At 38.4% G+C, this 27,854-nt stretch overlaps 1 protein-coding gene across 4 annotated transcripts in view; it reads right to left on the bottom strand.

Annotated features, from left to right (window-relative positions):
• Window positions 1–27,854, bottom strand: part of VPS41 (VPS41 subunit of HOPS complex) — a 166,338-nt gene that overhangs the window by 118,132 nt on the left and 20,352 nt on the right. For all 4 annotated transcript variants that reach the window (XM_055300997.1, XM_055301001.1, XM_055300999.1 and 1 more), the window contains exons 3-4: window positions 12,946–13,053; window positions 6,786–6,863 (exon numbers count right to left, since the gene is read on the bottom strand). In XM_055300997.1, coding sequence (XP_055156972.1) covers window positions 6,786–6,863; window positions 12,946–13,053 — 186 coding nt within the window. The remainder of the gene's footprint in view (window positions 1–6,785; window positions 6,864–12,945; window positions 13,054–27,854) is intronic.

Raw genomic sequence — 27,854 nt, 5'->3', positions numbered from 1 at the left:
GTGATAAATGTTCCCTGCCCTTTCAGATTCCCTGTTTCGTAAGAAGAATGCATCACCCTGTCCAGACTCACTCCAACAATCGAAAAATCCTCACTTGAAATTTTCAGTTTCTCCCACTTGCAAAGTTAATCACAGCTCCTGAGCCTCCACATGGTTTATAATCCTTTTGATGTGCTCACTTTTTGATAGGCACCTGACTCCCAAGAAGCAGCACCAGAATGGAGGACCCACTCTACTACAGAATGGAATCCACAGGTTCTCTGCCAGGCCCCCAGTCTACTACCCAGTTCAGAGTCATGTTCCAAAAAGTTAAAATCATTACAACTCTGACTTTGAAATGTGTGGAATTCCAGGGTGATACCATTCAGTGAAGAAATACTTTAAATTTTAGCTATTTAAGGGGTATTTGCCCAAATGCAGTCACCACCAAAAAGTCCTATATTACAACATTTTGCAAGCATAACACTGTAAATGTTCTAAGTGAGAGAAGAATCCTTAAAGTTGATTATGTTTTCTTAGACCTCTGTGCATAGATGCTACCAAAGTTATCAAGCTACCTATAAATAATCCACAAACTGGAGATGATTTAATACAAAAATGCATAAAATCGAAAATAAGATTTTCCTTGGCATCAGTTAGAATGATTTCCACTTAAGTAATTCTCAACTCATTTGACACATTTCTTATCTCTCAAAATAAAGAGTCCAAATACAGAAGTCCAAATATAGGTGTTCTTTCAACACCTAAGACTCTGAGACCTATCAATCAGCCTTAGACAGGTATTACAGACACTAGCACATTTGAGTCAACAATGTACCACTTTGACAATATCAAAAGATACATGCCATGCTTCCCAAGTAATGATGCCACATCTGGCAGAGCATACTATAGATGGGATTTACTTCAGGTTGATAAGTAAGTGCCATGAGACCAAGAGGAGAGCAGAATTTCTTTGTTCAATGATTGCTTACATTTTTAGATCTGCTCTAAGGGTTCTTTTAATGAACAAGTCACCCCAATATTATTCTGACCCCATTAGGAGCCCAAAATAGATGGGCTCCTCAGGGTAATAACGAATGCATGGTATTTGTATTCACTCTCAAATAAATGGTCATGTCCATATGATTTCCCATAATGTAGACACAACTATCCAGATATGGCAAAGGAAGGTATAAAGCAGTCCAGGTATAAGGAAGTTTACAGATTTGAAATTATTAGAGCTCAGCCAACTTGTATCAATTCCTCACTATTTGTCAGTTTTTATGCTGAGCACCAAGGATGCAGAGATAAATTCCTCACAGAAACTGCCCTCAGGAAGCTCACATTCTATGGGAAGAAAGACAGATGCTAAATAATCTCAACAAAAGTACCACATGATCGAGATGTGGCAATAACACAAAGGAGGAAGAGATCAAATCATGCTGAGGATAAAATGTATTTGTGAATATTATTAATGCAGTCTAAGAAGCTTATGAGAACACTAAGTTTTTCAGGATTACCTTAGCCAAGAGATAAAAGGGCAGATAAGCCCTTTTCCCTGAAACATGAAAAAAAGATGGATGATCCTACAAATAACATTTACGTCTCAGTAACACAGGAAAGAGGAGCCGATCTATATCAGAAATGAACTCCTCTAAGCCAAAGAAAGCAGAAGGGCAGGAGCGCAATCCGAAAGATGGCCAAGTTCCAAAGGCCAGAGATAGAAATGACACCATGGTCATTCACAGGCCAGGAACCAATCACATGAATACCTCTTCACACTCAGGTAGGGGAAATAACCTGATCAGAATGTCTAGGCATGTGAAGGAGGTCTCGAATACACAGGGCAAGCAGGCATCTGGAGAGCACGGAATACAGACCCGAAGCAGCTCCAGTCCTATTTCCTTCAGGCTTCCGTACCTGGCATCTTTTATATCTAGAATGATCTAAGTCTCCTGAGCTTCTAAACTTTGATGACTTTCTGAATTATCCAGAGTGACTAGGAAAAATCTACACACATGTTAAACACTTAATAAATATTACTGAATAAAAGGGTTAATTTCCAAAAGTAGAAGTTTAGGTTCAAATCTCAGAAGAAAGAATGGAACTAACAGAAAGAAAAATGAAAGGCATTCCAGAAAGATGTGATGAAAAGCATGGAAGCAAACATGCACGTCTGAGGCAATACTCAGAAAATGGTGAGCGTATCAGAATGACTGGAGGACAAAGAAACTAAAAGGAAGATCACAAAGGTAGGTTTGGCCACTTGACCAACCAGGGTCCTGAGTGCTGAGCTAGATAGAGTAATAACTCCACCTGGGAAGTCACCCAGTGTTTTTGGAGACAGGAACTAGACTGATGGGGGCGAGAGCAGGGCATAAACAGAAACCAGGACCCTCTAGGAAAGGGATGTTAAGTTACTGTGCTGCAAATCTACTTTAAATTCTGCTAGAGATCAGAGATTTTATTAGCATATGAACATGAGGAAGTATGAAAGATTAGCAGTAAGAAATACAGTGTGTTAGTTTAATCCTAAATTAAAAAAAAATAAAACAAAACAACAGGAATAGAAACATCAAGAGACTCTGCTATCAAGAGACTCTGCTATCTGGAGTTCAAGGAGAATCCTGAACCTACCTCTTAAGAGATTTAGTTTAAAAAAAATTGGTATTTATCTTAATACAAAATGCCCAATAAGCCCCTGTTCTGTTTTATTTTGTTTTCTTATCCTTTTCCTTTTGTAACCATCCATTTTATAGGTATTTATCTGATATCTCCTGCCATGGCACCGAGACAGCAAAGCCGTATCATTTTCCATTTCAAGCAAAAGAAGAAAAACACATGAAGGTAAAAAGCAAAAATTTATGTTTGGTCAGTGGAGTTCTCTGCTCTCCCTCTGGTGCACTTAAAAGAACAAAGATTTAAAACATATGGAATAACGCTCCAAAATAACTTGTTCATTGCTTCCAAGTAAGCACTCCTAATCAGTAAGCCTTAAGTTAATATGCTTAGGAAAGTGGAAGGTATTTAAGAGAAAGTAACTACTATAATTTAATGGCATTATACGGGCACAAATACTATGTGGACGTTTAAAAGATATTCGCAATCCCCTAAGAATTTTGAAGTCCTATGTTATACACCGTGTAAGCATTAAGACAGCCATTATTCGGGGGAATATGGCCTGATCTATATTAAAGGCAATTCTCTTAGTAACATGAGCACTTAATTTGAAAAGCTAGGCCTTTCATTTGACTCTGTGAGTTAAGGAGAAGTGAACTTTATCAATTAAGTCTGCATTAATATAAACTGATATCTAGCAATGACCTCTAAAAAAAAACCACCTCTGTCGTTAAAACATTAACATATCTGGATATTTCTTTTAAGTATTCTGAAATATGACTATCGACATGCAAAAATAAGGCAACATTTCAGTGGTTTTCACTCTCAAGCAACAAAATAACAGTCAGAGATAGCTGGGTAACACAGAATCCTCTCTATCTATATATTTAACGTAATTGTAGAAGAATATACAGGTGTAGGAATAATCTCAGTGACATGATCCATTCATATAAAGATTCCTGTACAGGAGACCAACTTAACAAATTTGCTCATATTTAGAAGTGAGGAGAAGAGTTGCTTCAACAGACAAAGGATAATTTGAATTCTGAATTTTGCTCAAGGTCAGATACATACAAGTGAACAGTTACTTCTGTGTATATATTATTGAGGCAAAATACAGACTAAAGAGCACAAATCTCTAATTTACAGTTCAGTGAGTTTTACATATGTATATATAGGGGAAGCTATCACAATAGAAATTATTACCACCACTCCAGAAGATTCTCCTGTGCTCTCTCCCAGGTCAAATAATAATATCTGACTTCTACTGCCACAGTTTAGTGTCACCTTTTCTTGACCATCATATAAAAGGAAGCATACAGCACGTACACATTTGTGTCTGGCTTCTTTGGTTGACCATTAAGTCTGTGAAATTCATCTATGTTGTTACACGTACAATCTGTTCTTTTTAATTGCTCAGAATATACCACAATTAACTTATCCATTCTATGAATGATATCCGAGTGGTTTCTAGTTTGGAGCTATTATGAATTAACCAATATAACACTCTTTTATATGTATGTTTTGTGTGTGAGTGTGTGTGTGCGCGCGCGTACATACGCATTGCACTCATTTGTCTTGAATGTATACCTACAAGTGGAACTGCAGGCCACATAGTATTTCTCCTGAAATATTAATGAGAAAACAAATATCTTTCTTCAACATGCAGAATGATTTATTTCTTTTACCTCATATGTATTTAAAGTAAAGTCAGACCGCCTCTAGTGCAATAATGATTCCATCTCAGCTCAAATAGCAGAATCCCTTGGGAAACTTTGTTAGAGATTCCTGCGCGCCCCACCCTTGTGCCAAACAAAACTACCACGATCAAACTATAAATGCAGTGACTGGGGTGAAGAGATATTGCCTGTGGGAATAAACATTATGCAATGTTTATTGCATAAACAATATGCAATATTGTTGCATATTGCATAAACAATATGCATACAACAATAAGCAAACATAAGGTATTATGCAAACATAAGGTATTATTATCTTATCTAATTTTAATTTGTTTCCATTATTCCCACTTAGAAGTGAAAACTAAAGTCGAAAGTGTTTATTCATTAATTTTTAAAAATATGTGTTCACTCTCACTGCATTTCTAATGAAAAATAAAGTTTTGGATTAAATGGCAACCATTATATTCAAAGAAAAGCAGCAAATTCAAGTCATACTAGTATTTTTAGAAACGAAAGAATCCTTTTTTAAAAGGAGTGATACTGAGCCCCACAGAGCAATCAGATCATCAGATACAGGAAAATAATATAGTAAAAAAACTCGGAGATGAGAAGCTGTAGACTATGGTTCTTTTCAACAGAGGGCAATATGAAATTTGTCACCTGAAAGCCATAAGCCTACTATGGTAATAATGGTCATGAAGAACCTAGGGTCTCATGGAAAACTTCTGTAGAAGACTATCAAATTCTTTGATAAGGTAAACATAATACCATCAAACCAACTTCCTCTCCTGCCAGGAAAAGAAAGGAAAAAAAAAAAAAATGCAGGTGGACAGGCAAGGCTCTAAAGAACTTCACTTTCAAGATGCCATACAGATAGACTGGAAAAAAAAAAGGGGGGGAAACAGTGTGGGCAAATTTAGAGATGATACCATAAATTACCTAAAAGAGGATACAGGATATACTTGACATAAAATTGACATCAAAAAGGATAAGGGAAGGCTCACACTGAGTAGACACAAAGACTGAATGAATGAGTGAACAAACACAGGAATAAACTCCTCTAGCATTTTTCTTGGCTTCCCTTTTGGCAATGGACCCAGCAGGTATACCCACGAACCTCAACAATCAAGCACTGTAGTTTCTATACAATATTTAAAGGACGTCTTTAGAAGCAGAGCACCACATAATCCTCTACCTAGAGCAGAAAGTTCAAGAGACCAGTTGGGTGAGATTTTTTTGGTTGTTCCTTTTTGCTTTTTGTTTGTGTTTGTTTTTACGGTGAGGAGATACAGATAACACCCCAAAAAAGAGTTCTTCCCAGCATCAGCTACACGTTTGAATGGATGGCGACTGAAAGACAAACGTTTAAGTCACTAAGATGGGTGTCCAGGAGGTACAGGGAGGGTCCAACATTTATTCCTCTTGTCTGAAAGACGCTGAAGCAAAACAAGAACCCACAATTTGCCTAAGGTAGTAGTATGATTAGCGCGCCTGAGTCCCTCCCTGGACTATTCCCAAGATTCTGTCAACATTCAGTGGTTCAATTTCTTTTAAGGAAAACGAAGCAACCTATTCCTTTCATATACAATGTGCCAACTTCAGAAACCGTGGTCTCCTTTATAAACTGCACCAATGCCTTATAATAGATCAGTCTTTCAACAAGTGCTCATGCGGTCTTTGAAAAAGTATCGCCTGCCTCTCAAATGAGCACCCTGTTCACCCCGAATGTTCACATGCGCACAACCACAGACGCTCTTGAAACTTTCAAGGTACATCTTAAACACCAGAGTCAAGCTTCAAATTCCACCTTTCCTTCATCCTCGATGATTCCAAATCACAATTAAAAAATTAAAAAGCCTAGCTCTTTAATCGATATAATCCCCTAAGTATCCAAGCGCCAAAACATTCACATAAAATATTAGCCTTCTATATTTAGAAGAGATAAACTGAACCAGCAAGGTGATCAATCAATCTTCAATTACCTTTGGCATCTACAGAAGATGGTGGGACATGTACTGACAATTGACCAAATGAGGGGGCTTCACACTTTAAGGATTTCACAACTTCCCCTGTATATAAATCAGGGCCAGTATTCACTAATAAAAGCAGTATTTCTTCTTTTAATAACAATTCGCCTAGATATTCCACACTGTTCTAATTTAAAAGAACACATATAGAAGCATTTTAATATTCCATTTAAGGCAAAATGACTATAATTAAAGAATTACAATTCAATGGATTTATAAAAATAAATTTTTAAATGGGGTTTACATAGAAAGATATGCAGTTAAAATATTAAATGTACAGACCTCTTTCACTTTTCGTTCACCTTTATAAATTTTTAGCATATACTATAAAATTCAGAGTTACATTCTAAGTACTCTGATTTAATTGATAAAGGCACTTTCTTTAAATTATTACCACAAACTGCTAAAACCAATACTGTAAAGCACGAATTTTCAGCACAAAGTCTAGTTCATACATTATTTCATACTGTATACTTACTACATCAAACTTCTGAGTGATGTTCCCCTGGACATCAAGTAAATACACCTTGCCATAATGTGTGCCCAGTGCCAAAAACTGCAAGAAGGACAGAGAGGTCAGTTTGTTAATGTGCCATTAGTATACATTTAGTAAATCAAACCATTTTCAAAGTCAAGACTCTGAATGTGTAAGTGATCTGCAATGCCTTGGAAGATATGCACTCCTTGGAGAAGGCTTGTTTCCAGCTGCAGGGAAATAACAGAACAGGGCCTATTTTATTGTGAGAGTGCAAGCTGGCTGTCAGAATGACTCATGAGGACCCTCATCCACTGACAACTAACGGTGTGTAAGCGGTCTGTACACAATGCCTGATGGAGTGAGGCCACAAATTCCACTGCAGCCGGGAAAGCACAATCAGCCTACAGTTGAGCTCAGAGTCAGAAGGGAATGATCAAACCCCCCTTAATTTATAGCAAATATGTAAATCTGTGCTAGCATTTAAGTTTAACAAATATATACACATGACAAAGTATGACTGTTTTTTAGAAAGGAAAATCTAAGTTATGCCGAGAGATAAAAAAGCTTGGAAGTATTTACATTACCATTTAGCATTTAGATACCTCTATAAAAGTTAATGTAGAATACAGAGTGTAAATGTTTAAGTTCTAATGCAAGAAAAAAAATCCTTTCCTGCCACAAAATAACCAATGAGCTACATATTCATTTTATGATACGAAATAGTTGAAACAGTTTGTAACTTCCACTGTTCCTTTAATTCTTTGAACTAACCCTAAAAAAGCACGAAGAAACTTTAGGACTACCTGAAATATGACATGAGATTTTTTTTCTTCTTTACTTCTTTCAGCATTACTCAAATAGTTCCAAATTCTATGTATTTCATTGCAAGTGAGCATGCTTCATTGCAACCTATAATGAAATGCTCAAATTTACAGGCGCTACTAAGCGTTTCAGTCAAGCAGCACAATCTTTATAAAAAATAACCTTACAGAAAGTCCAGATTTAAAAGGATTTTATCAAAATGGAATTGCTTAAAATGAAATTTCAGTTCAGGCACTTAAAATATGAAGCTACATTAAAGAGAAGTCACTAGAAGGGAAAGAAGGGGTTCATTAGAAATTCATCCCCTGCAATGCCTTTCACTCCTGCAAGGTTGCCTTTTTTCAGGAAGAAAAAAAGTCCCCAGGGGAAAAAAATCAATACTGGTTAATAAAACATCAGGTGTGCAGACATAACTAGGTATGACGATTCCACCACACAGGCCTGCCTGAATGCACCGGGTGCCATGCCGATTACTCATCCAGGGCAGACAGCAAGCCTGCTGGAAACAGGATGCCTGGGCCCAGCAAAGGAAGGGGCAAGAGGTAATTCTAGGGGGAAATTAGTCTGAATATTTAAACCAAACCGGGACACTGCCTTCAAAGTGAAGGAACATTCTAATCAGAAACAGAGGACTCAGATGGCTCAGATGGTTGTAATTTTTTCTCCACGGTGACTCTGACAATATTTGAATAATAATTTAAAAAAACCATGCATAATACTAACTAAAAACAAACATCTGCCTCTCTCCAAGGCTATGATAAAAAAAATGAACCTTAAAAGCTCACTGCACCCCAAGTATTCAACAGTATTGATTCTTCTCATAAAAAGAAAAGGGGCTTGGATCCTAAAAATGCTTCAGTACTGGGTGATTCTCTAATACCTCTGTGAAGGCCATTCTTGAACTTCGAATGATACTTACAATGATTCTATCAAAAGTTTTAAAAGTTCTATGCAGAGTACCCAAATATTATTAATTCCTTTCCTTTTTCCTTTTTTGAAATTACTAGCTTGATTCATTTAATATTTAAGATAGAAAACAAAGTAATTATTTCGATTTTATAGTTTCAATCTGAAACCGTAATTACTGTTACTTCTGAACAAAAATGCAGTTGTTTGGGGGTGCCTGGGTGGTTCAGTTGGTTAAGCATCCAACTCTTGATTTTGGCTCAGGTCATGATCTCAGAGTAGTGGGATCCATGCCTGGGGCATGGAGCCTGCTTAAGATCCTCTTCCCCTCCCCATCGCTTTAGCTAAAAAAAAAAAAAATTAAAATGCAGTGGTTTCTACGACAAGCTACCTTTCGTTTACTAAAACATTTCATCATTTGGATTCAATAAATTATTGCTGCCTTTTAAAAATAAACAACTTTACTGCTTTTAAAGAAAAAAGCCCAAGTTTGATAAGATAACTGTATAGGTCTTAGAAAATGTATTCAGGTCCTGATATTACTGATGAGTCATACTTTCACTTACTAAGGCTTTTGATTATTCAAAAATATAACAAAAATGCAAAACTGGCCACAAATCACAAAAGTAAATTCAAATCCTTTCAATGTGACTCTTTCTAGGCATTAAAAGCCTCATTGAGCTCTTGTAACTATTAGTAACTATTAATTTTTTTTTAACCTGAGAACACTTAAAATCCAGGATGGGCAAAGAATAAGCATGATTTAACTAGCCCCCTTCCCGTTTAAATACAGAATCTTGACTTTTGTAAACTACCAGATGGACGTCCATTCTGACCCATCCCATCCACTAGCATAACTGCTTCTACTCTGAATGAGTGGACTTTGTGCAAAGTAAACAAGCAGAAGAAATGACAAGCAGTCCTTTGGACACCATAAAGGAGCCCATTTCATATGTGATCAGCTGTACAGTATCATCTAAGTTCCCCACAGCAGTTAAAGTATTCAAAACATTAGAGCAGGGAGGGCTTTAACTACACATGAGAACCTAAATCCTGGGAGCTGGTGTGACTTCCCGTAAACAGTCAATCGGGTGGCAGGGCTAGGACCTGAATTAAGAGCCAAGATTCTCTCAATTGGATCAGAAGCCTCATGGGCATCAGATTAAGAGTATGTGTTCTAAAAGTCAGCACTGATTACAGTTCCCACTGTCAGAAGACTCCTTGACCAAGCTGGTTTAATTATGGTGTTAACAAAGTTTGATCTCTGGGCAGGCAAACTGTGTTCTCCATTTCATCCATTCAGATTCAACCATATATGCTTAGGTAATAAGCAGGTGTAACCTAAAAGGGTCATAAAGGAGATAGATTAAAAAGATTGATGAACTGAATTTAAATTAAAGGGTACGCCTAAAATGGCAGCATCTCCAAAAACCCTATGGAACATGGCAGGTATCAGATGTACTTAACTGAAGGAGGAGTTACACAGTAGAACCTGAGGCAGATGGAACAGGCTGGTGGAAAGAACATTTTAGGCAGAATGGATACAACTTGCTCAGAGGCATGGAGTCACATAAAAAGTAGAACAAAGTCAAGAAACTACAAGTGGTTATATATGGCAGGAGTATCCACTTTGTGCCCAGGGGAAGAGACTGGTGATAAGTCTGGAAAGGTTGGTTCATAGGAAGCACCTGAATATTTATGGAGATGAAAGCAGGAGAGGAAAGGAAAGGGTGTCGAAATCATGAAGACATCAGGAAACCAATACAGAATTCTAGGGAGGATTACATGATCAGATTCGAATTTCTGGAAGATTACTTTAGTGGAAAGGAGCGTTGTGGATGGACCAGAGTCAAAGCAAATCTGCAAGAAAGTAGACTGGCTAGCAGTGTGTGTGTGTGTGTGTGTGTGTGTGTTCTGGGAGAAATGACAGATGCCTAAACTGAAAGACAAGGGCTCAGGATGGGAGTGGGCTCAAGCAGGTGGGATGGAGGAGAATCCAGGCAGAAGGGATGGAGTAAAAACAGCCAAGCACTGCAACCAGACCACCACCCACATAGCAGAGAGTGGTTAGACATAAAGCCAGTTACAGAAGAAGGCAAGATCTCAGAGGGCCTTACTGCATTAAGAGCTGAGACTTTATGTAGCAGGTGGTGAAAATCACATGAGAGCTTTAAACCTCTATTTTCAACAGATCATCATGGCAACCAGGCAGCAGAGGGGTTTAGATAGGAAAGTGAGAGGTCTGATTCCAGGCGGGGGGAGGAGGGGCAGGGGGATCACCAGGACTTGGGGGGAGGGGGACTGCATAGAAGCAAGGGAGGAGTCAGCTTTGGCTTAGATGACGAAAGAGACTGTGATGCCGCCAAATAGGGCAAAAAACACAAAATAGATGTGAGATTACAGAGGGAAAAGAACATGAGTTTGTTATGGGTGTGCGAAAAGAACAAAAGGAAGAAGTCTTTAAGAGGCACCTGGATAAAGCAGTACACTACTCTGGGGAGGCATCAGTGGGTGGGTGGTCAGAGAAGTCTGGAAATTTAAAATCAAGAAAAGTACAAACTACAAAGAAATGTGGGTAGTGGACCAAATCCTGGGAAAACCAACATGTGAGGGAAAGGTGGAGGTAAGGAGAAAGTGAAAGAACCAGAAGGGAATCACAGAAGTGATCAAGAGAATAATAAAAGAATGGCTTAAGAAAGCTTCTCCCAAAGCTTTTGTATAGAAGAACGGGGAGATCCACACTTTTAAAAGCAGCAAAAGATCTGTCAGCCGGTGAATGGACAGACAAAACATGGTCTGTCTGCCCCATACAATGGAATACTGTTCAGCAGCAAAAAGGAGCAAAGGACTGATCCAGACTACATGGCAGGTGAACCTCAAAACTGTTACACCAAGTCAAAGCCATATACACAAAAGTAAACAAGGTAGGAGTCCATCTCTAGGCAATACCCAAGACAGGCAAACCTACAGACCCTGAAAGAGGTTAGCGGTGACATGGGGCTAGGGTGAGCACCACTAAGAGGGAAGGGGGTATATGAAGTTCAGTGCAGAACAAGAGTGGGAAGGAAGCCTCCGAGGGGGAAGGATGGGCATGAATTCCATGGGCTGGGAAAGGGGTCAGGGGCTGAGGCTCATCAGGCCTGAGAGATTGGATTTTCTTACTTATGTAGAAACGGCATCATCAGAGACAAGGGACAGAGGCTGAGAAGACAGGCTGAGGACTAACAGGGCCAATGAAGAACAAATCCGTAACAGGGTTTGCAGTGGCTTGAGGGGGGAGACAAAGGACGGGGCTGTAAAAGAACTGGAGACACTGGTAAAGCGAGAGGACAGCTAACCATTTGGTAGAGGCAGGGAATTAAGCAAGGAATGGATTCAGGATCAGAGCTCCTGAAAGTCACAGAACAGGGTAGTCAGAAAATTAATACCAAAGCTTGAGGGATAAAAGGGGTCAAGAGTGAGGACATGAAAAGATCCTCAAGTTCCAGGCACAAGTGCCATCCACGTGGCCTTACTGGGAGGGAAAGATGAAGCGAGACGGAAGGAGAGGTTTACAAGAACTACAAGGCCAGTCTTCAGGGGATGAAACAAAGTGAAGAGGAATCTGGGATGTGGCCACAATGGGAAGGCCAAATGAGTGGTGCCCCAAACGAGGGCATTTCTGCTAAAGAGAGAACAAACATTCTATCAATGTGTTGAGTCCAGGAATCTGTTTAGCAGGATGGAGTAAAAAAAGAAGGGTAGGCACAGGCACTGCTGATAACACAGGGCAAAGCCAGGAGATGGATCACACTTGAGGAGTCTGCCTCACTCTTGGGGCCCTTCAGGAAGAGGGCAATGGTTCACACTGTGTGGCCTCCAGTACTCTTCTCACAACACATTTTGTTTTGGTCCAAGAACAGGCTAAGGGTGCTACACAGTATGGAAACTGGACTCGAACCTGATTTGTTACAACAAAGATTCAAATGTGGAATATTTTAATTCATTCATACGACATATGAGTAATCATTTGGGGTCTTTCTACTGATTCCTAACACCTTCAATGTAATCTCTTCTGCTCTTATGAAAGTACTGAGCGCTACACCATTTCCAATCTTAACACTTCTCAACTCTACTACTTAGGGTTTGAGGAATTTAAAGTGATAGAGTTGCCAAGAACTACTTGCTATAAATCTTTCATATCTAAATTCTACTTGATACACTCTTGCAATGTGGTGTGTGTGTGTGTGTGTGTGTGTGTACACAAATACATACTACAATGTCTTTGGTTGTTGTTTTCATTTTTTTGTTGGAGAGGATGAAGAAAGGAAGAGAGGGAGGAAAACACAATTACTGGAAAAAGCCACCACCAAGAGCATCAAGACTCCAAAGTATAAACAAACTTGCAAGAGAGACAACTTAACAGAAGAATCCTCTAGAAGGACTACCTTACCTTGTCATGGACTGTCATGCAGCTAGCTGCATCCTTCTGAAGGATTTCAGTTACCCCATTGGAAAGCCTTTCATACTTCAGTTTGGGTTCCTCTTCACTTTCTTCTTCCTGCACAAAAAGCAGAGAAAATGACAGCCGTCACAGATTCATCTGAAATAGTCAGACTCAAAACACATTTCTTAAGGGGGACCCAGAGATGACTTCCTCACTGATTGTCAATAACTACAACTACAGCTCAAGGGTAAGATCTTCATGTTTCCTTTTTCCAACTGGGTGTATCAACTGCTACAACTTCACCAGCAGAAAACATTCAAAAGTTGAAAACAGGAGTATACATACCTAGTGCCGACAGTATTCAACTTTGGCATATAAGGGTAAATACAAAACTATGTGGCCACATATGCCAATAAAAGATGTGTGGGCAAAAATACTTGTCAGTTTGACCTCGTGGATCTAAAATGCTCACAGCAGCTGAGAGTAATACAATAAACCTCCAAAGACTTTGTGTTTCAAGATTAAATATTTTTGTCAGATTTGAGAATATTTCATTTTAGTTAGAATAATATAATTACAAAAAATCAAAGAAAGGAAACTTGAAATTTTATATCCAACAAAATGTATTTATACCCTCAGATAAAAATATTTTGATATTTTTAAAAACTGCTACTCCGTGATCATTCCTGTTTGTGAGAAAACATATTGTTTACCTTCAGCTGAATAAACTTAATGTTAAAAAATTTTTCTTAAATGCATTAAAATGTCTTAACCATTTTGTATGCATTATTACTAACTATATGTTTAACCTCACTATTGATACAGCGTATCGTAGGATATCTTTAATCCGCACAGTTATGGAGTAAAGTTAGGAACCTATATTGACTATGATGGCTCTGAATTAAATCAAGGATAATAATAATAAAAATTAATATAATGATTCAGAAAAAGATGTTATTTTGCTGTATCAATTCATAATGAGAAACTATAAAATGTGCATGTACCAACAACTGTGACAGAATAAAGCTCACCAAAACAGAAGTTCATAAAAATAATCTACTCATGGACATTCCCTTCAAAATAATTGTAGCATCTTCACTTCCCAGCTAACATTTGAATAGAGGGAGGCACGCCAATGCTCCCACCCAGCAACTAGAAAGCCTTAATGAAATACATAGCAACAGTTGAGGCGTCAGTGAAAAGGGCTGCTTAAGCTACCTGAGCTAGAAGGGCCAAGATTCCAAGATGGTGGAAAAACTGGAGAAAGCATGGGGGAGGGGAGTTGCCATGCACCAGTCATTCTCCCTGGAGGTAAAGACCAATTCGGGGTGTAGGACAAGAGGCTGAGAACCCAAGCTCTGCCTCAGAAGAGGATACTGCTAACGGAAGGAAAAGCAGCAAACCTTCCGGTACTTGTTGGGCTTGAGTAACAAAACTGGAGGCTTGAGGAGCTAAGATTCTAGTGAAGGAGAAAGGCAGAGAAGGGAGCTTGTTACACAGCCACTTTTCCCAAAGGAATACGGGGCATGAGGCTAAAAACACTAAACAGAAAGCCTGAAAAATGCAAACCAGCTGCCTTGATGTGCTCGAAGAGAGAAAAAACAGAGTTCAGGAATTACCAACAAATGAGGTCCTGATGAATACTACAGGCTAACTAGAACTCCTGGTCCCCAGGGGATACAAAAAAAAAAAAAGTGCTTCCTAAAACTTCAATCTGTCTTTGACTCAGTTCAAACCCCGACTGGATTAAGGTAGTATGTATATAACCCCCAACCTACCTGTCCAGTAAAAGGGTGACTCCTGGGAGAAAGAAAATTATTTGGAGTATGAAAACTACTGGGGCCTCTACCCTTTTCACTTACAATACTGAGAATAAAAAATAATAAAATCAATTTTAAAAAATCACCCGGTATGCCATAGGACAGGACCAACTAACTAAAAATCAAGGAGAAAAAAAAAGACCATAAAAACAGACCCATGGGTGACCTGGAGTTAGCAAAAACTCCTTGACATACTATGATTCATATGTTCAAAGAAACAATGGAGGAAACGGAGAAAATAGATGAAAAGATAGAAATTTTCAACAAGGAACTGTAATCCACAAAAAAGAAAAAAAATGGAAATTTTAAGAGTGAGAAATGTCACTGAAACTAAGAACGCAACAGATGGCTTGGCAGAAGACCGGATTAGTGAAGTGTAAAACAGGTCAAAAAATATCCCAAAGAAAGCCAGAGTAGAAAAATGAACAAAAAATGCAGAAAAGAATAGGAAATATGTGGAACACAGGGAAATGGGCTAACAATTATGGTCCCGGAAAAATAAGGAAAATGGAGAGGAAGGCAAGAGCAACAGTTAAAGAGGGTAAGAATTGAGAATTCCCTAAAACTGACATACCTCAACCCACCAACCTTCTTGATCAGAATTCAAGAAGCTCTAATCCCAAGCAGGATAAATATGAAGAAAATCACACTGAGGCATGTCAGAGTAAAAAAAAAATAAAAAAATAAGTAACAACAACAACAACAAAAAAAAGACCCGTAGAGTAGGCCTAGTGAAGATGATGACTGGCAGGACACACCAGGCAGAAATGCAAACTCAAATGCCACAAGAAATCTTTACCTCTGGGGCACAGAACCACATCATCACATAGAAAGGATGATATTCATCAAACATCATGAAACAGACTTAACATCAGACACCTCATTCTCTTGACTTAAAAAAATAAATACTGGAGTTATATGTAATATAACATTTTACAAAAAAAAAACATTTTATAGATGTTCAGTACACAGAAATTAGTGGAAATTTTAATTTCATAAAGAACATACACAAAGCCAAAATTCAAATGGTTTATGAATGCTCTACAGTATAACACACTACCCAAATGCCTAGGAAAATGATGTTAAAAATCACAAACAGAAACCTCCACAATTTCTATGCCTACAAGTAACTATGAACGATGCGATCAATAGGAAATGTTTAAAAATGTATTTAGCAGGTGCATTAGTTATCTATTGCTGCATACCATATTATGCCAAAGTTTACTAACTTAAAACAATAAAGGTGTATTATTTTAAGTATTTAAACATGAATTTAATAGCTTTGTGGCTAAGTAATACAAGACTGGCATAGCTAGGTGGTTCAGACTTAAGGTCTCTCACAGGGTTGCAGGCAAGATGTCCACTGAGGCTGCAACCATCTGAAGGCTTGACTGGGGTTAGGGTATGCTTCCACAATGGCTCACTCAAATAATGGGCAAGTTGGTGTTGGTTGTTGGCAGGAGGCTTCAGTTCCTCACTTCACAGACCTCTCCCCCCTTAGGGTTACCAGGGGGTCCTCAGGACATGGAAAGTGACTTCCCCCACAGTGAGTGATCCAAGAGAAAGCAAAGTTATATATGACCTAGCCTAAGAGATCACACGTCTGCAGTATCCTATTGATCATACAGGTCAGCTACCATTCAGTGTGGGAGGGGAGGTCACAAGATCAGGAATAACAGGAGAGGATCACTGGGGGCCATTGTGCAGGCTAGCTATAAATAATAAAATTTTAAGAGCAATAAATCTGATTTTAAAAAATTGGTAGGGGCTCCTGGGTGGCTCAGTTGGTTAACCATCTGCCTCAGCTCAGGTTATGATCCCGGGACCCTGGGATTAAGCACGGCTTCAGATTCCCTGCTCAGCTAAGGGTCTGCTTCTCCTTCCCCCTCACCCCCTGCTCATGCTTCCTCACTTTCTTGCTTTCTCAATCTCTTGCTCAATAAAATCTTTCTTAAAAATCAATATTCCATGTCTCTGATGAGGTGTCAAATTTTCTTTCCCCAGTATATACAAGCTATTAGTTATTTAGTTAAGAGTATTAAAAATCAAAGATGATATACCCACTACTAACCTTCCAAAAATAACTTTAAGAATAGTGGCAAAAGTATAATAAGCATGGTTATCTATAAAGCCTAAAAAATAAAATACCTATACTTCTTTAAAAAAATAATTGACAGGGATCCCTGGGTGGCGCAGCAGTTTAGCGCCTGCCTTTGGCCCAGGGCGCGATCCTGGAGACCCGGGATTGAATCCCATGTCGGGCTCCCGGTGCATGGAGCCTGCTTCTCCCTCTGCCTGTGTCTCTGCCTCTCTCTCTCTGTGTGACTATCATAAATAAATAAAAATTAAAAAAAAATAATTGACAATAGTCAATCCAAGGAGCCATCATGTCAAAAATGACTTGTTCTCAAAATAGCTAATTAACCAAGTGTAAAAAACCTATATAAAGGAAAATTGCAAAAAGCAACAAACACTTCTACTTATGTACCTACAAGCAAGAAATCGAAATCCTTACAAAGTTAACATTAAATGTGGCAAAGATGACACGTGCCTTCTGAAGTAAATGTGTTAAATACAAATTGAATCCTGAATGCTAGTCTTTATAATAAGATGCCACATGTTGCTCAAGTTTGGACATCAAATGTGCATCCAATGTGAAAAGTTAATTCTAGCCTCTTGACTGTTTTGCATAAAAGCACTCATCCACGGACCATTAGATAAAGTTACTGTAAATAAGGTTTGCCGGTCTTATTTATAAGTGAAAACTAAATAATTTCTCTCACATAAATATACAAAAATAAATACTTTCACAACACAGCTCACTGAAGCATTCGTGCTAGGCTTCAAAAATCATAAATAAAATGAAAACTCCAATATTAGGCACTTGATGTAGCATTTCATGCTTTTCTGACAGGTATCTTTTATGTTAAGTTAGAAAGCAGTCTAAAGGTGAAATTTTTAAGGTTTTTTTTTTTCTGCTTGCTGTAAACAAAGAAAATGGAAAATGATTCAAAAATACAATGCATGGAGGTTATTCTGCGGTAGACTATCAGATTTTAAATAAAAACTTAAAAAAAATCAAGCAGATTTAATATAGTTTCACCTTTAAAGAAATTTAAGCAGAAAAAAAGGGTTTTGTGCAGTTTTAATTTCCATGGAAAACAACTCAGTGTTAATAAAAGGCAAATCAATAATTTTTGTTAAATTTTAATAATCTTGCAAACCTACAAATAAAACCATCAACAGTCTGAGTCGAGATGACAGTTAACTGCGTTTCTATGACAACCTAGCAGAATAGTACAAGTCTTGACTTGCAGCTAAGCGAAGATATGAACAGAGTGACATTTACCCATACAAGAAAAATTTGCAGCATTCCTTTAAAAAAGAATCAATCCTTCAACTAACATGGATTTTCACTAAGCGTAGAGCACTTTTAATTAAAGACAAGTCCTTTAAACCATCCTATGTAGGATTCTAGGACACTATCTGAAAATAAATTTCATATCAGTCATTCCCACAGAGTTCCAACTTAAAAGCAAAAAAAAAAAAAAAATTACTTTTGTGGGTAACAAATTAAGGCAATTAAAGACTTCTGCCTGAAAAACTATTTAGTAATTTGTTACTAACACCACAGGATAAATTTTCACAGCAGAAGTCCTATCACCTAACTTAGATGTATATACCCATAAGAATATTGCACTTTTCACCTGATAATTTAAAATTCATGTATAAGAAAAACTTTTTTGGCATTTATAACCAATTTTTCATCCTCTTTTAAATTTCTCCATATCTTTCACACATCAGTACATTTTATATACTGCTGTTACAGTCCAAAACAGGACTTGAATTTTACTTTTAAAAATATGTGTCACAAGTATTCAGGGAGTTAACAGAAAGACTGTTACATTTTTTATATTGTTACTCTTAATACAGAACTTAAAATGTTATTTCTAGAAACTACTTTATTAAAATGCACTTTTTTTTGTTCTGTTTCTTTTTACTTCCAAAATAAAATACCAGAAATACTGAAAGGGAGAGGTGAGATATTTTCTAAGACGCAAATTAAGCTAGTGAAAAATACCCCCAGGTGAGCACTCCTTGACGAATCACAACCTCACTCTACAGAGATGGCCTTTATCCCAACCAGTTTCAACAATGAGAAAGACCTAACTTGAACATTCAGAAATTATAAGATGAACGGTTTACCTGGCCACATGTCACCATTGCATCTGGTGAGGGGCAAATCTTTTTAATAAATACCCAAAATGCTTTAAAGCTGGATACAAGAACACTACCATCAAAAAAAAAAAAAAAAAATCACTGTTTAAAACAAAAATGCAAAGAGAGAGAGAGAGAGGGAATCCCAAGCAGACTCCACAACCAGCACAGCCCAATATGGAGCTTGATCTCAAAACCCTGAGATCATGACCCGAGCCACAATCAAGACTGATTGTACCAACAGGTGCCTCCAAATAATTCACTTTGAAAGAAGTTTCATGTAATACTGAAATCTTTAGGATCACTATTTAATAAAGAAGACAGAGGGAGAACAGAATAATAAAACAGCTGAGCCAAATACAAATAATTTTTTAAAAAGCATAATTCACACTATTCTGTAAGTCAATCAAAACAGTCTCAAAAACAACAAATTTTTAAGAAAGAGACCTATTCACACAATAGGGTATTATCAACAAAGTCAAGAACTATACATTTTATTGTGTAAATACAGCTATTAGAAATTACAATGTTATCAGTAAACATACATGCATATACATGCACATTACAGGATATTTCCAAACATAGCATGTCAATCTTGAACTTTTTGAGAAAGAATAAAAGAGATCTACTCTGAGACTGCATAAAAGTCCTCAACATAAGATTCATAATTAATCGGGGACTAATGATTCCAATTAGCCCCGTTTTGCCTACCAACCCATCCCCACAAATGAATGCTACCTCTCTAAAAGGGCAAGTGCAACCATTAATTATTGTAGATTAGAGTTCTATTACAGAAAATAATTTTCTTTACACATAAAGATGGCTGGTAGGAAAGACGGCTTTATATATCCTTCCAAAATGTCAAAACATATCAAGAAAACTACATAAACAAGCTGAAAGAGTAACTTCCAGTTTCCATTAATAACACAAGGTATTATAGCTGCCTCAATGACCAAACTTTTTAAGAAAGTGACATGGAGATAATGGAATTCATCCACAATAAAACAACTGTGGTCAAAGCTCCCAGGATGCCTTTCCATCAGACTGGTGACAGATAAGCAATTATATTCTTATATGAATGCAAATAATGTTGCTAAATTTTGACTTTCAAGCAATATTGCTATTACAGAAAACATATTAACCAAAGAAAGTAGCTGAAATTAGAGCTGATAAATGTAATCTAGATGACATGGATCTATTTTTTCATATAGATAATTCACAATGAGTCTATTCATATCCATATTTTTTTTTGAAAGGTAAATAGGAAGAGAGAAAAGTGTGGCAGGGAGAGGGAGAGAGAATCACAGACATGCTCCACACCCAGTGCAGAGCCTGACACAGGGCTCGATCTCACGACCCTGAGATCTTGACCTGAGCCAAAAATCAAAACTTGGACGCTTAACCAATTGAGCCACCCAGGTACCTCATATCCATATTAAAACCATTAAGTATATATGGTTAAATAAGGGGTTCTCAAACCAAGGGTAATTTTATCCCCACAAGACATTTATTTGGCAATGTCTGGAGACATTATTGTCATCACAACTGAGTGGGAGGAGAAAGTGCTGCTGGCATCTGTTAGAGGCCAGAGATGATGCTAAACATGCTACAATGCACAGGACAAATCTCTCAGAATAAAAAATTATCCCGGGGATCCCTGGGTGGCGCAGCGGTTTAGCACCTGCCTTTGGCCCGGGGCATGATCCTGGAGACCCGGGATCGAGTCCCATGTCGGGCTCCCAATGCATGGAGCCTGTTCCTCCCTCTGCCTGTGTCTCTGCCTCTCTCTCTCTTTCTCTGTGTGACTATCATAAATAAGTAAAAATTTAAAAAAATTATAAAAAAAAATTATCCCGCCAAAATTGCCAACAGTTCCAAGGTTAAGAAACTCTGAGTTAAATGAATTTCATAAGATTAAATGTAATGCAGACATTAAAATATGTTTTCAAAAAAAAAAACAAAAACAAAAACTAAAATGTTTTCAAAAACTTTTTAATAACAAAGGAAGTGTTCTTAAAATGTCTTATTAGTTGAAAAAGTAGGTCATAAAACCTGCTTTTGCATGATCCAAATTTTATTGAACAAGTTTATGTAGGAGAAAAAAAATCAGAAGAATAAGCACCAAACGCTTCAGTTTTTCAAATGGGGGAATGACAGCAGGACCCATATCACAGGGTTGCTGGGGCCATTACAGAAAATAGTAATCACTATTGTGAGCTATTACCAGTATTTTCTATACTAAGATAAACATGTATTACATTTATTAAAGAAATAAATGCTGCTTTTAAAGCTATTGTTCAACATCCTCTTCAAAACTCTACTAACCTAAGATTCTTATCTCTTAAAGCTGCTTTCCTTACCGTAACACTTTGAGTAGAAAAGTGAGAAAAAGTTGAGCCTCTAATAATTGAAGAGCTCTACTTAAGATTCACAAGCTATGCAGTCTTCATAAACCCTGGTCTCTCCTCTGCCCTGTAGCATCAGAATTTCATGTTCAATTCAAGGAGGAGAAAAATAAGGTGAAGGTTCCCATGCCCTGAGCCACATGCCATAAACAGGATCAACTCCCATCATTTATTTTATATTGGGAAAGCGATAAGAATATATAGAGGAGGGGGGAAAAAAAACGAAAAAAGCAAATAAGCTTTTCATTTCCTTCTAGCCATATAGAATAACCCCCCAATCTTCAAGGTATGCCATTCAGGTGGACAATTTCCGCCACTAAAGCCAACATAACCCTTTTTTCCTTTCTTCCCAATATCCCTTGGTGATCACAAGATCCTGAGAAGCAGGGTTTATGCCTTTTCATTGTTCTGAACTCACCTAACAAAACTGTGGGTACCTAATAAAGACCAGTGAAAACACAAGTATGTGGTACGAGCAGACCGAGGTTAGTAAGAAGCTTTTCTAAGACATTCTCATTTAGATTTCCACACAGGAAAATCCAAATCATAAGCTATCAGTCAAAAGGAACTGCAGAGATCACCTCAACTATGTGTTATTTTATAGCCGGGGGGTGGGGGGTAAGGGGAGGCTGAGAGGTGGAGGCACTTAACACAGGGAAACGAGTAGCTATTCTGAAACAGCAACAGAAATTAAAGATAAATTTACAGAAATGAAGCTCTACCACCGAACCACAATAGCAGATAGAGACCTTACCGAATCCATTTTCATGAAAAACTTACATCTACAATTTATATGTCTATTGTTGTATGGACAAGGAAAATGCTCCAGTTCCTGAGATTGTATTATGTTTTAGAGGACATTAAATACTTCTCAAACGTCTTTCAATTGCACACTCCATATTGTAGATGCAAAGAAGCACCTTGCTGGCCGCCCCCACCAAAGTCTCTGACAGCTTCTCAAAGATTTCCAGGAAGAAACGGATAAAGATGAAAAACCTAAAATAGCAATAACAATTAAGAGAAAGTGTTAACCAGAATCGAGGAGAAAATGATATGCATGCTGAATATGAATGTGAGTTTACGACCCGCCTTGATTTGCTTCATGAGAATACAATCTGAACAAAAGTAGGAAGATGGTTTAGCTCACCCACCAACCTCCCAGAGCCTGTCCTGCTCAACCAAACAGATGCTTCACCCACCCCTTAGGGACGGTTTTCTCCAGAAGGAGGCGACTGTCGGCAACCTCTGCCCAGTATTTCTCCATGCCAGCACTTTCAGTCCTGGCCACTGTCTCCATCTTTCTCCTACCAGCAGAGACCAAGAGCTGCTAACATGTGGCAGGGCATTATTGATGGTCTGAGAGCCCCAGCCGTTAAGTACTGTAGGACCAAGAGAAAGCTGCTAGCAGGAAAGGGGGACACTGCAGGGAACCAGAGAATGCTCAAAAAGGTAAAAGAATGCATTAGTAAACCAGGAAACTGAATCATTAATAAGTCCAAGGGCTGTAACTTTTAAAAGGCAAATAGAATATGATAACCACATAATAAACCGAGAAAATAAGTCATCCCAGTCCTACCCATCTTCTGCAGAACAGCATCTGGCCTAGACTGTTTTTACATGTTCTATTAAGAACCCTCAAACAGAAAGTCCCTAAGTTATTTAAACTGTCCCAACATAGGGAAATAATAAAAACTTCATAATTCATTTCAAAAAGATGGCAGGGGCACCTGGGTGGTTCAGTCGGTTAAGCATCTGACCCTTGATTTCAGCTCAGGTCATGATCTCAGGTTCACAAGATCAAGCCCCAAGCCCTGCATCGGGTCGTGTAGTACAGTAAAGAGTCAGCTTGAGGATTCTCTCTCTCCCCCTCTCACTCTACCCCTCCACCCCGCTCGAATGCATGTGCATGTTCTCTCTAGTAAATAAATAAAATCTTAAAAAAAAAAAAGTGGCATAATCCTCATACCAAAACTTCCAAACACCACAGTGGGAGAAAAGACAGTTCCGTCATCTCATGTTAGAATTTAAATATAAAAATTTGAACTATCACAAATTAAACCCCAACATATATATACATATATATTTTTAAAAGATTTTATTTATTCATGAGAGAGGCAGAGACACAGACAGAGGGAGAAGCAGGTTCCCCAGAGGGAGTCCGATGCGGGACTCGACCCTGTGATCATGCCCTGAACCGAAGGCAGACACTCAACACTGAGCCACCCAGGTATCCTGAAACCCCAGCATATATTAATAGAAAACTTTTAAGCTAAAATATTGCAGAAATACAAAGACTGGATATTAACAAATCCAATTTCATCATTTGATAGGCCAAAGAAGAAAAACTGTAGGACCACACTTACAAACACTGAAATAGTAATTATGAAGTTCAGCCCTCATTTCTGATTCTAAACAACTTTCAGTAAATAAAAAGGCTTCTCTCTTGAAAAGTTGAGAATGAACATTTGAAATCAAAAGCCAACATGACACTCAACAATAAAGAGAAGCAACAGGAAACTCAGAGGTGTCTATTATCATTTTATTTTTCAAAACCGATTTATAAGTTTTAGTTAAGGTAAAAGACAAGAAAATGGAAAACAATAAATAAATCATTGTTGATGGTCTTAATTAAAGATGATATGACCATAGGAAAAGAACAAAACTCTTAAGGTTTGTGATGATTAATTTTATGTCAACCTGACCGGATCATGGAATGCCCAGATATTTGATCAATCATTATTCTGAGTGTTTCTAGAAGAGTCGTTTTGGATGACATTAACATTTAAATTGGTAAACTGATTAAAGCAGATTGTCCTTCCCAATATAGGTGGGGCTCATCCAATCAGTTGAAGGCCTGGACAGAACAAAGACTGACCCTCTAGAACAGTAAAGTTCTTTCTGCCTAACTGCTTTCAAACTGGGCAGCTTTTTTCCCCTATATTTGAATCTGAACTAAAACACTGGTTCTTTCTTGGTGTTGAGTCTGTGAAATCCCTGGCTCTCCTAGGTCTCCAGCATGCTGACTCACCCCGCAGATCTGAGGACTTGCCAGCTCCATAATCACACAAACCAGTTCTTTATAATAAATCTCTTTCTCTCCCTCTCTTTCAGATCCCATTGATCTCTCTCAGATTTTTTCTCTTTCAGAACCTATTGGTTCTGTTTCTCTACAGAATGCTGACTACTACCCAGCTCCTGCCAAGACAGAGAGCTTGTCTAGGCTGCTGGCCTCTTCCCCCAAATCAGCCCTGAAGACCTATAAAAGGAAAGAGGGATTCCTGAACTTAACATCCCCAAGTGAGAAACTCTGGAGGCAAGTGGAGTCATCCAGAAATGGGAGTTGTTTTGACCCAGCACTCACCTCTCCCCAAATTTGCCTCTGGGATTTAGCCATCCCATTCACTAGAGAAATGGACAGCAATAGCTCCACCCTTGCGGGGGGTAAGGATGGACCAGCTGCTCAATCCTCCTCTTCTATCTCTCCTCCTACCAGGCGGAGACTAACTCCTCCAAGGGCTGCTCCCTCCAGCAGATCTGCCTCAAGGGCACAAGGGCACTTTACAAGGACTCAGAACACACATGGCACAAATTTCCACATTGGAACATATTTTTCAAGGAAGCAGTCAAATAGAAAAAAATTTAGGGGATGCTGTAAAAGAGATGAAAAATAAAAAAAAAATTAGAAATTAAAAAAAAAAACCTTGGGGAACAGTGTCCTATGAAAAAATAAACCTTTTCGTGTAAAAAATAAATAAATAAATAAATAAGTAAATAAATACATACAAACCCTTGGTAAAGTTCACTAATATTTTTTTTTTAAGAATGGGAGAAAAGAAGGGAAAAAAATTATCCAAATCTACCTCTTTGTTTTATAGTACTTCAAAAAAAAAAGATATATTTTTTATTTTGCCACATCGTTAAGAAAATGTTTTCAAACACATCCAAGTGTGAATATTGTTAGGAAAAGAGGAAATTGGGCAGTCTAGGTGGCTCAGCGGTTTAGCGCCGCCTTCAGCCCAGGATGTGATCCTGGAGATCCAGGATCCAGTCCCGCGTCGGGCTTCCTGCATGGAGCCTGATTCTCTCTCTGCCTATGTCCGTGCCCCCCCCTCTCTCTCTGTATCTCTCATGAATAAATAAAATCTTTAAAGAAAAAAAAGGAAAAGAGGAAATGCTACTGTCTCTACTGGAAGTCTGGAAATACTCAAAGTAGCTAATCCGTTAGAAGGTGGAGGAGGGTCAGTAAAGGATCCTCCAGACTCAGAAGGCACTTAAATACAAAAAAAAAAAAAAAAAAAAAAAAAAGAAGCAAGCCACTCCATACCATCTACACAAAAATTTATTCAAACTGATGGAGCAATCAAGCAGACAGAAAAATGATCCAGGGCACTGCATTGCTACTCTCTGCCCCTATTCTCCACCAAGCCTGGACCTCAACCCACAGTTTTTATACAGCAAGGGGCATGGTGGTGAGATCACAGGGTAGTTATCTAAAGTGGCGCCACCTGTGTGCCAGAGGCTCTGTACCAGTTATCTAGAGTGACACCAACTGTGTGCCAGAGGGGGAAACAAGATGGAGTCAGGGCTGTCAGTACTCCTACGCCATCATGAACCAAATACATCAAAGGTGCCCAATAACCGATGGAAATGATGACAACAGACTAAAATCTAAAACTAAAGATAAAGCTAAATCAAAGGTTTCCCCCTCTCTCATCCCTTCTGATACTATTTTGAAAGATTTATTTCATTCACTGGGTTTTTTGGAGAAAGCAACCACATTCTAAGGGAAAGAGTGATGGTAGCACAGATGCCTGCCTTTTATACTTAAAATAGTTGCACTAAAACTCAAGTAACTCATGGATGAAAAGAAATCTGTAGATTTTAGAAATCAGATTTGTTACAGCATTTCTTGAGTCTTCAGAGAAAAGGAATGTTTTCAACTCCTGACAGAGTAGAACCAGGCTCTAATTGTCAAGTGCAATTATTATTTAAACAACATTCTTGGACATGTATTAGAAAAGAGAGACACACGTTTTTATAAATATAGCTCCCAAAAGTATTAGCAGTTTCATTACAAGTGTATTATGTGCTGAATGAAAAGTGCTAAGGGAATAAGATCATCCAATCACATTACTTACTGTATTCATTTCCTATGGATGCTGTAATAAATTGTCACACTCAGTGGCTTGGAACAACACAAATTTGTTGTCTTACAGTCCAATACAGATACCAGTGGGCAAAAATCAAGATGCCAGAAGGGCTGCATTCCTCTGGAGGCTTTAGTGGAGTGTTTCCTCATCTTTTCCAGCTTCTAGAGGCCACCTGCTATCCGTGGCTATAGGTACCCTCCTTCCTGTACTAGCAAAGCCATCAAAAGTGGGTTAAGTCTTTCCCACATCATATCACTCTGACCACCTCTACCTTTCTCATCCACTTGTAGAGACTCTTGTGATTACAGTGGTCCTGCTTGGATCATCCAGAACAATCTCTCTATTTTATAGTCAGTTGATTAGCAATCTTAATTTCTCTTGCCATAACATACTCATAGGTTCCAGAGATTAGGACACAGACATCTTTGGGGGACCATTATTTTGCCTACCATGATTCTGCCTGTGACTGAGAGAGGATAAAAATAACAGTGGGTATGGAGCTGGATGCCCTAAGCCAAAGTTAAAAGACAGTTCTCACTTGCTTGTCCTTAAATGAAATCACAATCCTTCTGAGGACACAGCATGGGATAAACAGTTCTCAGTCTGAGTCAGGAGGTCCTTGATATCTGTTTTTGACTAAAGGACCTCTCAAAGTTCTGGTTTGAGAACCAGATCATCTCCAAAATAAGAACAGAATGCCAGTTTCATATAGCTGTTGTAAGGATTTGTGCAATCAATTCATTTATTCATTCACAAGCAGCTCTGCTAAGTGAGACCTCAGGGATAGGGGCCCAGCCCTCATGAGAGTCCCCGGCACAGAAGTGGATAAAAATAACAAAGTAGCAGCAGCAGCATGTTTAATGAATACTTCATGACAGGCCAAGTGCTAAATACACATTATCTCCCTTAACACCCACTCAACAAACATGTCCTTCATAAGCAACTAGATATCACCATTTTGAGACAGACAAGACAAGAACTTCTGAGGGCATCAAAGACATTCTGCCAACCGATCTCTTGAGTCCATTCCAGTTGGGCCCCACACCATCACCACTGCCATGAGGCACCGCAAGTGCTTCTGTGTGGATGGCCAGTGGCCTCACCTTTGCAGACTCAAGGGGGAGTCCCAAGAGTTCCTTTTACTACTCCTCTCTATGGGCATTTGGCACAGCTGGTCATGCCTTTCTTCCTGAGATGCATTCCCCCGTTGGTCCTCGGACACCACTCTCATGTGGCTTGCTTTCTACCTCACTGGCTACTCCTTCTCAATGCACTGGCTGATTTCTCATCATCTACCAGAGCTCAAAAATACTATAGTACCC

The sequence above is a fragment of the Nyctereutes procyonoides genome, unplaced genomic scaffold (genome assembly GCF_905146905.1).
Source record: "Nyctereutes procyonoides isolate TBG_1078 unplaced genomic scaffold, NYPRO_anot_genome, whole genome shotgun sequence".
In the NCBI taxonomy this organism is placed as follows: Eukaryota; Metazoa; Chordata; class Mammalia; order Carnivora; family Canidae; genus Nyctereutes; species Nyctereutes procyonoides.
Note: the sequence above shows the minus strand (reverse complement) of the source record. Positions and strands in the feature narration are given on the sequence as shown.